This window comes from Vigna radiata, chromosome 10, assembly GCF_000741045.1.
Source record: "Vigna radiata var. radiata cultivar VC1973A chromosome 10, Vradiata_ver6, whole genome shotgun sequence".
NCBI classification, from domain to species: domain Eukaryota; kingdom Viridiplantae; phylum Streptophyta; class Magnoliopsida; order Fabales; family Fabaceae; genus Vigna; species Vigna radiata.
Window position 1 is genome coordinate 11439006 of NC_028360.1, and position 15251 is coordinate 11454256.

The following is a 15251-nucleotide window of genomic DNA, read 5'->3' on the forward strand; positions in this document are numbered from 1 at the left end:
TGAATAATTGTAATTCTTCATGAATGGTAACTCTTCATGAATGCTTGTAACTTTTCATTAATGATAACTCCTCATTAATAATTGTAACTCTTCATAAAATAATTGTAACTCTTCAAGAATCTAAAATTGTCTCTAATACTCTTAAATTCCAACATATTTAATTATTTTCATTCAAACTAACTTATATATTTATTCTATCACTTCGAAGTATTTATTTATTCCTACTATAGTATGCAGTTTATAGAACAGCTGATTAAATTATTAGTGATGATATGATTAAGTTGTCATCAATAATTTTGTTGTGTCAGTATATATAGTTTAAGTTTTTTTTTTTATTTTACGTTAGTACGTGCAATTGGGAAATGCAGGTGTTTTTATACATGAATTTATTTTATTTTGTAGCTCATGTTTCTTTATGATAACATTTTGTGAACGTACAAATACTTTTATTAAACTGGAAATTTATAATAATATATAATAATTAAATAATAGTATGAACGCATTGTAAGTTAGTATTTAGAGTTGGTGAAATCAATGAATAAATATTTTGATTTTTTTATTAGGTTTTGAGCGCAGTTTTATTAAATGGTGTTGAAATGAAATCTGAATCACATAATTACTGCCAGTGCACACTGTATTTTTTTTTCTCTTCTCCTTTATTCTCTGCCTGCCATTTTTATTATTTTTATTTATGAATTTTATTTATTTAATTAGTGCTTCCCCCTCTTCCGTTCTCATTTTTCGTTCTTTCTCTCTCTCGCTCTCTCGCTCTCTCGCTCGCTGCATCACAAACACAATCGTTTCTCTCTCCTTTTGACCTAAATCATCTTCTGCTGATTCCGCGCATTTGCCTCTGACGGATTACACCCAAATTGTACTTACCTTTTGAGACTCAATGGTGCTATGATTATTCTTTTTTTTTTTTAATTGGCGTCACTGTAATTTTTTGATTTTTGTTTTCAGGCCGTGAATTATCGATCACGAGGTTTCGATTAACATTGCTCGAGATTTTAAGCTTTGCGTAATTACAATCGGGAGTGCGGTGTTGATTGGGAAGGTGCACTGCATGTTCCATTTCTGAGGAGAGGGGGTCCTCTGCTGCGAGGATTCCCGGCGTTGGTTGTTCAGATTCGTGGCTTTGTTGTTCGAAGTTGGAGAGGTGCTCTGAATATTAGGTATTGGATTTGTTGGGGAAATGTTTGCTCCGGTTGCGGATGGGGCATGTGAGGGAAGTGGAGTTTCAGGATCCATTATGATTCCTCAACGCTTTGTGTGGCCTTATGGAGGAAGAAGGGTGTTTTTGAGTGGTTCTTTCACGAGGTATCTTGTTTATTACAACGCCACTCGACGTTATGATACTTGTTCTTCGTTATTCAGCCTTGTGGACGTGAATATGGGATTTTATGGTTTTTCACTTTTGTGATGTCAGGAATGGGATTGATTTATTAAGGATGACTTGTATTGTACTTGCAGATGGTCAGATCATATAGCTATGTCTCCGATGGAGGGATGCCCTGCTGTGTTTCAAGTTGTTTGCAACTTAATGCCGGGGTTTCACCAGGTTGTTTTGCCTATTTGAATTTGGTTAGCAAACACGAGGAAAAAATCCTCAGTATGATTAACACTTTTACATCGTTTACTTGCATGTATGTATGTATGTGCTTGATGGCCGCTATGTTCAAAAGCAAGTGCTTCTCTTTGAAAGATCAGTGTGAGGGGATGATCTTGTAAAATTGTGTTTGCTTATCTTGCTGGGAAAAATGAAAACCAAATAAGAGAAGTGTGCTTGTAAATTAATTACTTTAAAACTTCAACTTGCATGTTTGTGTTTTTTAATTCAGATTTTGTGGAAATTGGTAAGGAACCCCAAGATAGTTTTAAACTTTCGTAGGACTTTGTACCAGTAATTGATGGGTAAAAGTTGTCATGGCCTTCATGGAAGGCAAGGAAGTAGGTCTCGCCCCCTTGGAGTTGTTGTAAAGAGTGAACAGTAAACATTGCTGGTTGGATAAATGATAAAACCTTTGGGTAATTTGTGTCATTTTGACTATTGAGGAAATCATGCAAGCTTGTTTTCTCAGAATAATGATGATCAATTGTGTGGTAGATTAGACTAATGTATTCAATAGAACCATTTAACTCTTTAAGTTTATTATGACATAGATTGCCAGTCGGACTATCCTCTATCAACAACTATAACATATGGGTTTGAAGCCTGTCATATTGCTGGAGCTGCCAGCCTATCAATTTTACATGATCTCAATTTGACGTGCTGCTATTTCCTATTTGTAAAATTGAAAGTCTGTATAAGTTTTGTACTCTTGTTTAATTTACCTTCGGAAGAGTTATTTGGTCATCATTCAAACTCATGAATAAACATTCAATGTGATATTTTTGATAAGTTCTACTAATTCTTTAGTGTCACTAAAATGTTTTGCCATCTGTATGATTGTTTTCCGTATTCTCTTTGGAATTAATTTTCTTATTGTAGGAGATATAAAATTTTTGATGGCTAGATTGAAGAAGTTTGGCAAGTTGGGTTTATTTTGTTTTATCATGGAACAGATGTTGGATAGTATAGAACTCACGCTCACATCTTTTGGCACATCCAGATTTGTTTATCTCATGTTTTTTGAAATGTTCCATAACTTGTATGTATGTAAATATTAATTTAATATTTGATTTATCTATATGGTACTTCACTTTCTTTCCTTTCACAACCACTTATAGTGTATGTTTAATATAATCCATCTAGTTGATATAATATCTGTGATGTTTTAGGAAACGTTAAGTACTGCTAAACACAATATGGAAAGAGTAACTGATTTATTCTGACAGGGAAAATCTTGTTTCCACTCGTGCAGTACAAATTTAATGTAGATGGTGAGTGGCGGCACGATGAGCAGCAGCCATCTGTAAGTGGAAGCTGTGGAGTAGTGAATACTATTTATTTAGTGAGAGAACCAGATACCTTACCTTCAATCTTAAGTAATGAGGCACCTGGTAGATCCCAAATGGAGATTGACAATATGGTAAGTTTCCTTTCCCTCATTTGTTGTTATTTTATTTTTGTGTCTGGATAGTATTCTCATTGAGACTGGAGCTTGACACCTGTGACGGCTCTTTGCAATATCTTCGAAAGTGGTTTAGATCTAACTCAACCCTATACAAAACCAACTTTATAAGGGGTAAGGATTGCCTCCACTATATACTGAATTTTATTGCTATCTCTAGTAAATGTGAGACTTAGATTTTTTCCCAATAGGATTGCCTCCATGTATACCATCTCACAAAATGGTTTGATATTATTTGATCTTATGTGGTTAGGATTGACTTTGCTATGGGAATATTGCATTCCTGAGTTTACATTTCGAAGAATAAACTTGTAAATCCTGAAACAAACACACTCATAATCTATGGCTCTATGGTTAAATTATCTTTTGAGTTGCAAACCTTATAACAAACACACTCATAATGTATGGTTCTATGGTTGAATTTTCCTTTTTCTTTCTTTAAGTATTCTACAAAAAAAAAGACACCAAAAAGAGTTGGATCTTTTAGTCTTCTTTTCGCTTTGAATAATTAAACATCTTGATTTTTATTCATATGAATGTCATTTCAAATAGTATCAGATTTCATACCTTAGTTCTTAATTTATTGTAGTCTTAGACCATATGCAGTACAAAAAGGCTACTTGACATTACCTCATAATGTACCAGGAAGCTACTTCCAGGATGCCCGTGTCTGATCTGGTGGTCTCTCGCCAGCGTATATCTGTGTTCTTGTCTACACATACTGCTTATGATTTGCTTCCTGAGTCAGGGAAGGTTTGAATATTTTACCTTCTCATCTCCTCTTCCTTATTCAATAAGAATGTGAAATTTACTTTGCTTTGACTAATTTTTCTTGATTGGTTTATTATCATTACAGATCATTGCATTGGATATAAATTTACCTGTTAAGCAAGCATTCCATGTTCTTTATGAACAGGTTTTCCCCACCTCTTTATTCCATTTATTACCGGGCACCCCCTCTTTTCCTTTTAACTTACATGAGGGCACATGTCCATGTTTGTGGAAGTTATACCCATCTACATGTTACACGTATGAGTTTAACATGAATTTGAATGCAATTTGCTTTCAGGGCGTATCTATGGCTCCTCTATGGGATTTTAGCAGGAGTCAGTTTGTTGGAGTTCTTAGTGCAATGGACTTCATTCTAATACTGAAAGAGGTTTGTGGGGAATAAAACATTTATGCAAGTGCCAGTTTTTGGTAAATGTCATTATCTGTGTCCCACAAAACATAATTTTATAACATTGATATTTTAAGGTACTTAAGAGCTGGTCACAAATTGATTAACGTAAAAACTTATAAACTGGTAAAAAAAGGAAAATTTTAAAAGAATCTTGTTACCATCATTTTCGGCTAATAATAAATCATTTATTTAACTGGTACAGAATAATTTGGGCTTATATAAAATTATTCAAAGAGGCATTTTTTTAAAAACCTCCAAAGTATTTGCATTCTTGAACCACGTTGGTGTTATTGTCTTTAGGCAAATATCTTCTAGTCCTTCCAATGTTAGATATGCATGGTTTAAGAACCCTCATGTTGTCATCATGATCATTTGTTGTTGCTTTTTCAGCATCTAATATAAGGTCTTATAATGGAATTCATGAGGTATATTTCTTCAAATTCAGTAGTTATTTGACAAACATAATTTCAGCTGGGAAATCATGGTTCGAATTTGACTCAAGAACAACTTGAGACTCATACTATAGCAGCCTGGAAAGAGGGAAAATTACAGCTACGCAGAACACTTGATAGTAATGGAGGATCACATCCCTGGCGATTTGTTCATGTAAGTGCTCCTAAGCAGTTGTGATAAATTTTGTGTTTTCTAAGTTATTCATCCAATTTCATACTGTATAAGATTGTCAACATTTTATATGTTCAGGGTTGTAAGCAGCCATTTTCTGGAATGCATTTGCAACATAATTGATGAGTATTAAGTCCTAGACAATATGAATATCTTGTAAGACATTTAGATATAGGTATATACCACCGGTTCAATTTACATTCTTCTTAATCCGTAAGTTTCATTTGGTTTGATTTTAAGAAAAAAATGTACAATTTAGTTCATACCTTGGGCTTTCTAGCCAAACATTGTGTACTGAACCAAACTGAGATTGTGTTTGTAGTGTATACTCTTGCATGCATACACTTATGAGCAAAAACAAGTGAGACAAGATCTTATTGGAGAACTCACTAGAGTTTAGAACTGAAAATTTGTCTTGTCATTCTTGTAAGCTGTATGTAAGGAAGTGTGAGAGAGAGATAAGACATTTGTTTTGTAGTATATGTGGTGGATGCTGTTGTGTCTATGATAGGATACCGTGCTAAGTAATTAAGGCTATACTAAGTTAAATCTAAAGAGAGAAAGAAAAGTACCATTGATGTATTATTACAAGTTGGGTCGTCCTTATTAAGACTAATGCTCAATGATCTGAAAATCTACAGCCTACACCTGTAACATTCATAATTACAGATGGAATTGGTATTCAATCACATATGTGGGCCAAATTAACGAAGTTATCCATCTAACGTGGGCTTAGTGGTCTTTCTTGTGAGCGTAGCTTGAGTTCCTTTGCTGGCTTTGACAGTTTGGGCAATGTCCCAGTCCGGTCCACTACAATGGCTATGAGCAGGATGACTAGACTGAAAATTCCCCTGTCTTATAATGGAATACTATCAAGCACTTCTAGTTCCATTTCTTGTGTTGTGGTGGATGCTGCAATGAATTCTTTTTATAGCTAGCTGTAGGAACATAAGTTTTTAGAATCCGAGGTTTCAGTAGAAGTCGAGGGTGGGTCTTCATTAAGGCTTGGATGGCTATTCGCTACCCTAAAACTGAGGTGAGTGTGAAACATCGAAACTTTTCCTTAGTATTATATAGACTAATAGATGTTTTCTGCCAATCTTTAGTTTTTGGATGAGCTCTTTGCTGAAGCTAAAAGGTGACTTTACTTTAGAGAGTTTTTCTCCTTTTCAAGTTAAAAATGGAAGCCCTAGTGGGGAAAGTAGATTGCATTGTTTTTTACCCTCGTAAAAATGGGGAGAGCGAGACCTGGAAGGACAATGGAGAAATTTTAAGAGTGGTCTCATGTTGAAAAATATCCCTAATGATTTTGTCTTTAACTAAGTCCAATGGTTTTGTGCGATCCATATAGTCAACTTCATCTAGCGGGATGAATTTGGTAGTAGTGTTCATTGCTTCTCTCAGTTATCTGTTTCTTCTTTTGTATACTATTTAGCGTTTTTGTTTAATATAAATCTTTAGGTTTATTTTGATATACTACGTGATGATGAATTAACATTTTATGTTGAAGAAAATGCATATTAGTCTAGCACATCATTCTGATTATGTTTCTAGATTCCCCTCCATCTGAGAGGGCAGGAGGTGAGCTTGAGTCTTCATGATTGGATATTTTTGCTAGGCCGGACCACATGAATGTCTAAAGGACGTGGCTTTGAAGATTTTGCAAAACAAGGTGTCAACCATTCCTATCATCCATTCTTCTTCAGAGGATGGATCATTTCCTCAACTGCTACATCTTGCTTCCCTATCAGGAATACTGAAAGGTAAATTTCTGGTCAATTGGTTATAGATAAATAAATGGTATGGAAGTTTGGACTTGGAACTGATGTGGAGTCAAATTTTCAGGTATTTGCAGACATTTTAAGCACTCCTTGAGTTCTTTGCCCATTCTTCAACATCCAGTGGGTTCAATACCTTTGGGTGCATGGGTGCCTAAAGTTGGGGAACCAAATGGACGGCCACTAGCAATGCTGAGACCAACTGCTTCTCTTGGTGCTGCCCTGTCAATGTTTGTTCAAGGTGATCATTCTTCTTTGTGAAGTTAACAAGGTGTTTGTTGTAGTTAGTTGCTCAGTTATGGTATGTTCCCCTAAAAGATTTTTCGTGAAGGGTTCCAACTTCAAATTCATTTCTAGGGTATTCTTTCAAAGACCTTTCCGTAAATGAAATAATTATATCAGTTAAGAAATGGAACACAATTGAAGGGGAGGTTTGTGCAGCCACGGGGTACCTTTCCTTTGTGCACTAACCAATAAAAATAAATTTGTTTGGCAGATATTATATGTTGGGACTAAAATCCGAAAATATAAAAACTTAAGTTTTACTGATCCGTGTGGTGTGGTACTCACCATGTTTCATCAGGACTTTTCCAAAGTAAAGTTTCATTTCATGAACACATAACATATGTCATTGTTATATTTGTTTTTGGCCAGAGGGATACATTTGGGGAATAGCTTTCACTGAGGCCATGGGCATTTTTTTTTTCATGATTTATTATGTAGTTTGATATGAACCTTGGGAGAACCACATTACAAAGGCTAACTGTTGTAGTTGGAGAATCCAAGGCCTTATAAACCCCACACTCGAATCCTATACTTTGAATGTGAGACTCAAACTCCATACCTTGCTATTGGGTCCTAACATATTATTGATAGTGGTGCAGAATTGAGAGTAATTACATAGCATTTTTGCCTAGTTTTTTGTATTCCATGTGAATATTAGAAAGAGAGATTTGTATTTGAAACTGTGTCTATCATACAACAGAAAATTTTATTTGTATTGAAACCAATGAATACATGGGTTTATTGTTTCCATATCTAGTTGTTACCTTACCCAATTACATAATCAATACTAAAGTAATATATAATTACCCTATTTACATTGTTTTTAGCAAATCTACTTTCTCTTTACAGCTGAAGTTAGCTCAATACCGGTTGTGGATGACAATGATTCTTTGCTGGACATTTATTCAAGAAGGTGGTATTTCTTTCCTTCCCCCTCACCCCCTCTTTTGTCCCTTGTGTATAGTTGAAAGGTTTCCTCCAGCCTATATGAAATGTGCCTATTCTTTTATTCTCAGCGATATTACAGCATTGGCTAAAGATAAAGCATATGCTCGGACATCTCTCGAGGAAATTAGTATTCACCAGGTGATCACTGCGTGATAGATAGTACATTTGTTTGTTACCAAAAACTAGCTCTAAATATTTACACTTATGGTTGTAGGCATTGCTTTTGGGACAAGATGCAAATTCTCCTTATGGGCTTTACAACGGTCACAGATGTCACATGTGTTTGAGATCTGATTCGTTGCACAAAGTGATGGAGAGGCTGTCTATTCCTGGTATTGTTTTCTTTACTCAATTATTACGAAAAGGTAAAAAATGAGTGTAGTTTCTTGGTTCACCAACTTGCTTCACTTTACAGGGGTTAGAAGACTTGTGGTTGTGGAGGCTGGCAGCAAGCGCGTGGAGGGAATTATTTCTTTAAGTGATGTGTTCAGATTCTTGTTAGGCTAGTTGTGATGTGAAGGACTCTTTTTTTTTTTTTTTTTTTTTTTTTTTTTTAATTATATATTTGCACTGCTTTTCTGAGATGCTGTTGTCCTGGTATGCTTTTTTAGGATAGAAGAAACTGGAGAGAAATTTCTGTAAATTGAGGATGCTTTTCTCTTTCTTTCTTAAAAATCTCAACTAAATCGTTTCTCCTGTGTGCCGGCACATCTGCAATACATGTGTCCAGGGCTAATAGAAATGAAGGAGAAACTGTGAAAAGAAAATAAAAACAGAGACTAGGAAAAGATGAAATATATATAGCCGAATGCAGCACACCATCACCTGCTGTTCCTTGGAGTCACTTCTATTCTTGTAACACTTGACTTTCTTTTCCTCCATTTTTATGTTACATTACGTTTTTATCTTTTAATTTTTATGTTAAATTCAAATATTAATTAACTTGTATATAATTCTCACCAAGGTTAAACAATATTCACTTTCTATTAATTGTTATATTATTGGGACCATATCAAAGGGTTTTCCCACCAACAATATAATCATTTTCCAAGAAATAGTGCATGAATTATGAAATCAGATGGCGATTTCTTAAACTTATCTACGATTGCGACTTTCCTCTTAAAGATAGTTAAATTCCTTGACTCTATCCATCCATCATTTTGGAATACTAAGAAATTGTCCTCTTTTTTAACATTTTCGACAAGGTGACGTACTTTGCTACTTTTAAATTTTAATGTCATAACATGTAATTTAGTTTTGTTTTATCTTCGAATGGAGGGATGCAGTAGCTTCAAACTAACAATTTCTTTTAACTTGTTTAACCAGTTTTTTGATTAAGTAAACAATGAGATAGCAGATGTTATGTGTGCATTAGTCGTAGCTACTTCTCTTTTGTAACAAAAACTTATTCAAACAGTTAATTAGACAAATATCACCAACTCCTTATAAAACTTCTTACGCTATTGTTATTTTAATTTGAATATAATTTAAATATATTTTAAATCCTTTACTTTAATATAATTATTTTTTTCTCCTTAAAATTATGTCAAAAGTATTAGTTTTTGTAGAAAAATATAACTGTTTTTAAAGCCCTCCTTTCTTTGTAGAAACACGTTCCTACTGTCTAATGCAGTAAGCAACCATTCCACGTCTGAACTTTCACCGAACCAATCTCTGTAGAACTCTATTGATATCCTTCAGTTACCTTGAAAGTTTTTTTATACAACAAATAACCCTTTCCTCAAGGTTACGTTAAAACAACCTTCTTTTCTGTTAAAAGACTTCAGCAATCATTCTCACAACGACTCAATTTTCAAAGCTAATTCAAAATTTGTGGCATCTTTAAGTTTCTTTTCATTTTGTTGCAAACTATAATGTGAAAAATATATCCATCCCATAAGCTGCAGTACCAAAAGTGCCACCAATTAAGGATACTTTTGGAACTCCATTACAGTTTAGTTGCAGAAATTTCCTACTTTCCAATGTGCAAATTGAGACTGAACGAAACAGAAATAGCCGCTGAGCCTTAAGAAGACACTGTAATCGATGGGAGAAATATGTAAGAGATATGACAGTTATTGGCCATCCTTATATTGGATTATGAGTTCATAGCAGGGCACAACTGCTGGTACTGAATAGTCGTAACCAAGTCAAGAACTGTTATTGTTCAAATGACTATGTACGGTAAATTGGAGGAGAAAGTTTGTCCATGGTTTCAACTGATCTCATGAACACTACTGATCTTTAAGGCTTGAATTGTATCAAATTTGTCTTTGGCAATTAGCAGTATTCATGGAGCTGTGGTGCTATCTTTCAATTACACGCCTACTGTTTCTAAATTCCCCAGAATCCTTCTCATCCATTCTATATTTATTTAACTTTCCCGTGCCATGCTCCCTGTCTTCGAATCTATGCCAATTACGGTCATTTCCTCGAGACCCTCTACCATTCCCAAAAGACTGCCGGGATGATCCACCACGGCTGTTTCCTCGGGACCCTCTGCTATCACCAAATGATCGTCGCGATGGACCATCAAAATCTTCAAAACTCTTCCTATTACGGCCATTTCCTTTAGAATCCCTACCATTTCTGTAAGACTTCTGAGAGGATCCATCAAAATCATCACCAAACATATTTTCTCGGCGACCATCAATAAATCCTGAATTCCGGTTTTTGGTGAAGTTTCTTTTTCCAGAATTGTGCCTATTCCCGTTATTCTGTCTGGATGGATTAAATTTGTCCCCTTTATTTTTTCTGAATGAATATGCCTTATGTATGTCATCATCCTCGTCAGAGTATAAGCCAGCACCATTGTAATCCTCCGATTCAGAACCAAAGCTTAATTTCTTAGATGGACCTCTGCCATTTCTTCTTCTTCCAGCAGATTTGAAATTGGAAAGAGTGGACCGTTGTTCTTTTGTAACAAAATCAAGTTCGTCATCCTCAGATCCAGAGAACGATGTATTCTTACGAATTGACCGGTTTGGTACACTTCTTTGAGAAGCTGTTCTGTGATTGGCGTACCTTTCATCATCACTGCCTTCGATATCTTCTGACTCTGACAACTTTTCATCTTCCGAGAAATTACTTTTAGATGTTTCCATTCTTCTACTATTTGGAGTAGTTTCTAGCTCATAACTATCAACATCATCCTCCTCCTCAAAATCATCAAACCCTATTCCAGGCTTATAAATATCACGATTAGCATATTCTCCATCAGGAGATCCTCTTACTCTGTTGTTCTTCTCAAGATTATCTTCCCACCCCCTATGATTTCCATGTTGAGCATTATTACCTGAGGAAAAATCTTCATTTATGGCATGAGTATCTGCATACTCAAAAGCAGCCACATCTGCACCATCTGATTCATTGTCATCAAAGTCAAAATTCCAGGCATTGGAAATCTCTTGTCGGCTACCCATCTTATCCAACTTAGGTTTGGAACCCTGTATCCTATCTTGCATCTTATTTTCCAGAAATTCATCAGGTGGGCGCTTACATTCACAATGAAAACATACCATGTTTCTCCTGTAATTCAAGAAGTTGCATCTGCCAGACAAGAGATAAACAAGTCAAGCTAAAAATAATTCAGCAATAGAAGCTTCAGGGCTCAACATCAGCGTTACAAAAGTTTGGCAAACATAATTTTGCATGCTATTAGTGTTAATCATATCACAACATCATGGTCCACACACTGATGTCCTAAGCTTTAGATATGATCACTACAATTAGGGATGACCCTCACAATGTCATAGTATCTACCCACTACCCGTATGAAAAATACCCGTAAGTATTTAAAGATATTTCTGGATTTTTTTTTTAATTTTAAATAAGATTACGTAAAAATAATTCTTTAAAATAAACTCAAATAAAAATTAGACCTTAAAGTATAATCCAAATAAATTTGCATAACAAGATATGAAAAAATTAAAATTAGTCTCTCCATAAAAACAAATTAAAAAAATTATACTGCAAAGTATAAACTCAAATAAAAGTAATTTATTTTAAAATAAATTGAATTCCATAAGTATAGATAAATAAAAACATAAACTTATAAAATCAAATTCTAAACAGTTCTTAAATTTTTAATGTTTCTTTACCAATAACTTTGTTTTGGTCACTTCATTCTTAAAAAAAAAAATATTCATATAAAATCTCCATCAGTGGGCAGTGAGTATCTACAGTTTGGATACCATGATAACTATACTTATCCAGTTAACAAGCGCACAAATAAAATCTTGTATCCATTACAGGTACCCATTAGGTATCCATTGCAAATTTTACTTGCTAAATATGTGACCTTAAATTCTTTTGTCATCCCTAGTTATAATTGCCAGCTATTCATGAGCACACACTTGTAACAGAAAGAAAGAAACGGGGGAGAAGGGCTGTAACAGTGAAGATTAATGGTAAAATTGAAGGACTTTAAACTTACTCAGGACACTCCCATTCTCCTGGCAACAACTGTCTCTTGGGACGCTTGGCATCACACTGCAAGCAAGCAGTATTCTTCGCAAAATTCATGAATTCACACCTAAGAAGTGTTCAGTAGCATGGTAAGTCAACAGCAGGAAAATAAAAAAATATACGGTGATGTCATCCAATAATGACTTATCCATGCACCATTTATTACCTAGAATAATCCAATACATTGAATTACCAGAAGGAAGGGAAAAAAGAAAATTGACTATCGACAGCTATCAGGGGTGAGCCCAAAAATAAAGGCACTCTGATAAAAAAGGAGTACCAAGCATAATAAATTTGTTAAAACAATGTTTTCAAATTGAAATTCACTTGAAACTGACAGCGGCCACTGGTCAGTTGGAAAACTGTGATTGTTATAGAAAATAAACAGAGAGATTCAGGGACATACTTGGGACATAGCCAGTCACCTTTCTTCATCTCAACATCATCCCGTCCTATTCGTCTCTTTGGAGGCGGAGGTGGTTGTTTCACTTTTGGTGGTGGTTTTTTAATCACAGGAGGGGGGAGATTTGGATCAATGGGAACCGAACTCAGCTTGACAACCTCATGAAGCAATTTCCGAACCACTGTTTTCACAGACTTCTGCTTAAGAAGTGACTTGTTGATGACTGAACCATCAACAGGATCAAAACCAAAAGTGAGCAGGAGCCGCATGACATCAAGAGTCCGTGCTTCATCCTCTTTGTTTGTTAGCAGATAAGCCCTTTCACAACTGTTTCTCAAGCTGCAGGAACTACAGACCTGATATCAATGAATTTCTCATCAAAATTATACAAAATATGTATTTAAATATTGGGTAACGTGTTATGGATTAAACAATGAGACCAACTAAGAGAGATGGTAAAGGGGATCTAACAAAGAAAAAAGCGGCACGTATGCATGAGTAGGAGAGGGATAAAAAGAATGCCAGCAGAGGAAAAGGAGTTTCTTTGCTGCCAACGACAAATATAGGCACACAGATACAAATTTAAATATCCAGTGTCGGTTGAATGGCCTAAATCATAACTTCTCTTCACTTACAAATGAGTATGGAATAAGAACTCAAACAAAGAAACTTTCCACATTCACAATTCACACAACAATTACAAAAAATTGGCACCAAACAAATCATGCTACACTTACATCTCCTTCGTCAAGGTGAGCATGCTTTCTTAAAAGTTTTGCGGAGAAAACCACCTTTCTGTCCATAGTGGGGCATCCATAACCAACCAAAACTTGAATATCCTTCCTCGACAAGGACCTGAAATCAATCATCTAAGGTTTCATCATTGAAGCACACCGATAGCATAACGCATTTGTAAAATGTCAATCAATCAGAAATTGCCTTGAATAAATAACTATCTTAAAGTCATTTCCAAAATTGTATTAGTTAACAATGTAAAACCTTAAACCATTATTGTCACTCTGTTGCATAACCAAACCCATTCAACCACTAAAACAAATTCAACACTCTCGGCTGCACAAACCTCAATATATCAAAACGGTCTCTTCCGTGATTGAGACACGCCATGTGAACGCTCTTGAAATCCTTGGTGAAATCAAATCCTTCAGCAACCACAGGCGGATTGAACCCTGAGTCGAGGACCATTTTATCCTCGTCCATCCTTCTGTGGTCGAAGTAATTCTGGTGCACGAGCATTTCCATCAACTGGATCCACTCGGGCCAAGGGTGCACCAGCTCCACTGCCTTCTTCGGAGGCGGCTCCGGGGGGGTTTCATCGGCAAGGGAGATCGGCGGCTCACGTTGGGCGTCGTCTTGAGGGGGAGCGTCCTTGGATTGGCGCCAGGCTCGAATGCGCTGAAGCGTTTCGTGCTTCTGAGAACGCTCTTTCTCAATGGCATCGATCTGATCGAAAACGAAGCTGAGACGGGCGGAGAGGGAAGAAGGTTTGGGATCAGGATTAGGGTCTGGTGGGGTTGTTGAGAAAGGTTTGGTGAGAAGGTGAAAGAATGGAGAAAAGGGTTTAGGGTGTAGAGAAGAAGAAGATAGATGTAGGCGTCTTGTTAGTAGAAGAGACAACGCACCATAACCATAACCCATTCTTAGACCGCAACAGTGTTGTGTTTGAGGGACTATGATAGTATCGCATTGGCATTCCACTTTAAACTTAAAACCTCCATCCACACTGCAACAAACCTTAAACCCTACTACTTTGTACCATAGTGTTAGATTGCACCAAGCCTCTCAACTCTATCTTTATTTTCTCTTTTTATTTCTTGTATTAGATTTCCCCCCTAAGAAATTAAAAATTAAGGATATTAAATATTACCTGAATAACATTTTCATATTTTTTTATTTTAATAAATAAAATTGGATTAATGTTATTAATAGCTAATCGGTTAGCTTAAGTTGTGCGTGATAATTAATTGAGACCAAGAGTTTTGAAATTAATAATTTTATGAGTAACTTTAGGATACACAATTAAAATTATTTCGTTATAGTTTACTTATAATAATTTGTTAACTTCTTAATTGTTAAACTTAACTATTTTATCTCAAATTCAAGTAACAAGAATATAATAAATATTTAAAATTAAAAAAATAAAGCTGATAATTTACATTTTGAAGCCCTTTATATTTTTCCGTTCCTACTTAAATATTTTAGGATCCTTTTGTTGCCAAAATAAATAAATAATAGATTTGTTAAATTTTTAAATCAAATCTAGAATGGTGGTTTCAATTTTAACAACTGAGAAATTATGAGAACTAAATATAAACAATTAGAATTAAGAAACTAAGTTACACAATAATTCAGTATAACTTTCTTTATATGCAGTGTCAAATAAAGATATTTTTCTCTAAAATTAGTTGATTATAAACAAAAAAGTAGAATGAAAAATAATTTATGCTTTTGTTCAACAATTTCTTTTTAAT

General features: G+C 35.1%; 2 protein-coding genes across 3 annotated transcripts; one reads left to right on the forward strand and one right to left on the reverse strand.

The window, feature by feature from the left end:
* The first annotated feature begins 708 nt into the window (after nucleotides 1-708).
* Nucleotides 709-8751, forward strand: LOC106776039 (sucrose nonfermenting 4-like protein). Of its 2 annotated transcripts, XM_014663337.2 has the most exons (14): nucleotides 709-874; nucleotides 964-1320; nucleotides 1474-1561; nucleotides 2865-3032; nucleotides 3720-3827; nucleotides 3931-3990; nucleotides 4144-4233; nucleotides 4729-4863; nucleotides 6500-6644; nucleotides 6727-6900; nucleotides 7794-7857; nucleotides 7961-8030; nucleotides 8107-8224; nucleotides 8308-8751. In XM_014663337.2, exons 2-14 carry the CDS (start codon nucleotides 1196-1198, stop codon nucleotides 8397-8399), a joined length of 1437 nt encoding a protein of 478 aa, XP_014518823.1. In that variant the 5' UTR covers nucleotides 709-874; nucleotides 964-1195; the 3' UTR covers nucleotides 8400-8751. The 2 variants fall into 2 exon arrangements, with proteins under 2 accessions (XP_014518823.1, XP_022642359.1); XM_022786638.1 differs by lacking the exon at nucleotides 709-874 and having other exon boundaries at nucleotides 1178-1320; nucleotides 2839-3032.
* A 1139-nt stretch (nucleotides 8752-9890) lies between these two features.
* LOC106774592 lies at nucleotides 9891-14554 on the reverse strand. The gene is made up of 5 exons (XM_014661630.2): nucleotides 13844-14554; nucleotides 13500-13617; nucleotides 12766-13118; nucleotides 12328-12426; nucleotides 9891-11441 (listed from the first exon to the last, which is right to left on the reverse strand). The coding sequence occupies exons 1-5, from the start codon at nucleotides 14416-14418 to the stop codon at nucleotides 10199-10201; spliced, it is 2388 nt and encodes a 795-aa protein (XP_014517116.1). The 5' UTR covers nucleotides 14419-14554; the 3' UTR covers nucleotides 9891-10198.
* Between the last annotated feature and the right edge of the window lie 697 nt (nucleotides 14555-15251).

Coding starts and splice junctions, on each gene's coding strand:
- LOC106776039 (XM_014663337.2), top strand. CDS start 1,196: ATGTTTGCTCCGGTTGCGGATGGGGCATGTGAGGGAAGTGGAGTTTCA. Junction 6,645..6,726: donor CCTATCAGGAATACTGAAAG/GTAAATTTCTGG, acceptor TCAAATTTTCAG/GTATTTGCAGACATTTTAAG. Junction 7,858..7,960: donor CTGGACATTTATTCAAGAAG/GTGGTATTTCTT, acceptor TTTTATTCTCAG/CGATATTACAGCATTGGCTA.
- LOC106774592 (XM_014661630.2), bottom strand. CDS start 14,418: ATGGGTTATGGTTATGGTGCGTTGTCTCTTCTACTAACAAGACGCCTA. Junction 13,618..13,843: donor GACCGTTTTGATATATTGAG/GTTTGTGCAGCC, acceptor GATTGATTTCAG/GTCCTTGTCGAGGAAGGATA. Junction 11,442..12,327: donor GGAGAATGGGAGTGTCCTGA/GTAAGTTTAAAG, acceptor CTTGTCTGGCAG/ATGCAACTTCTTGAATTACA.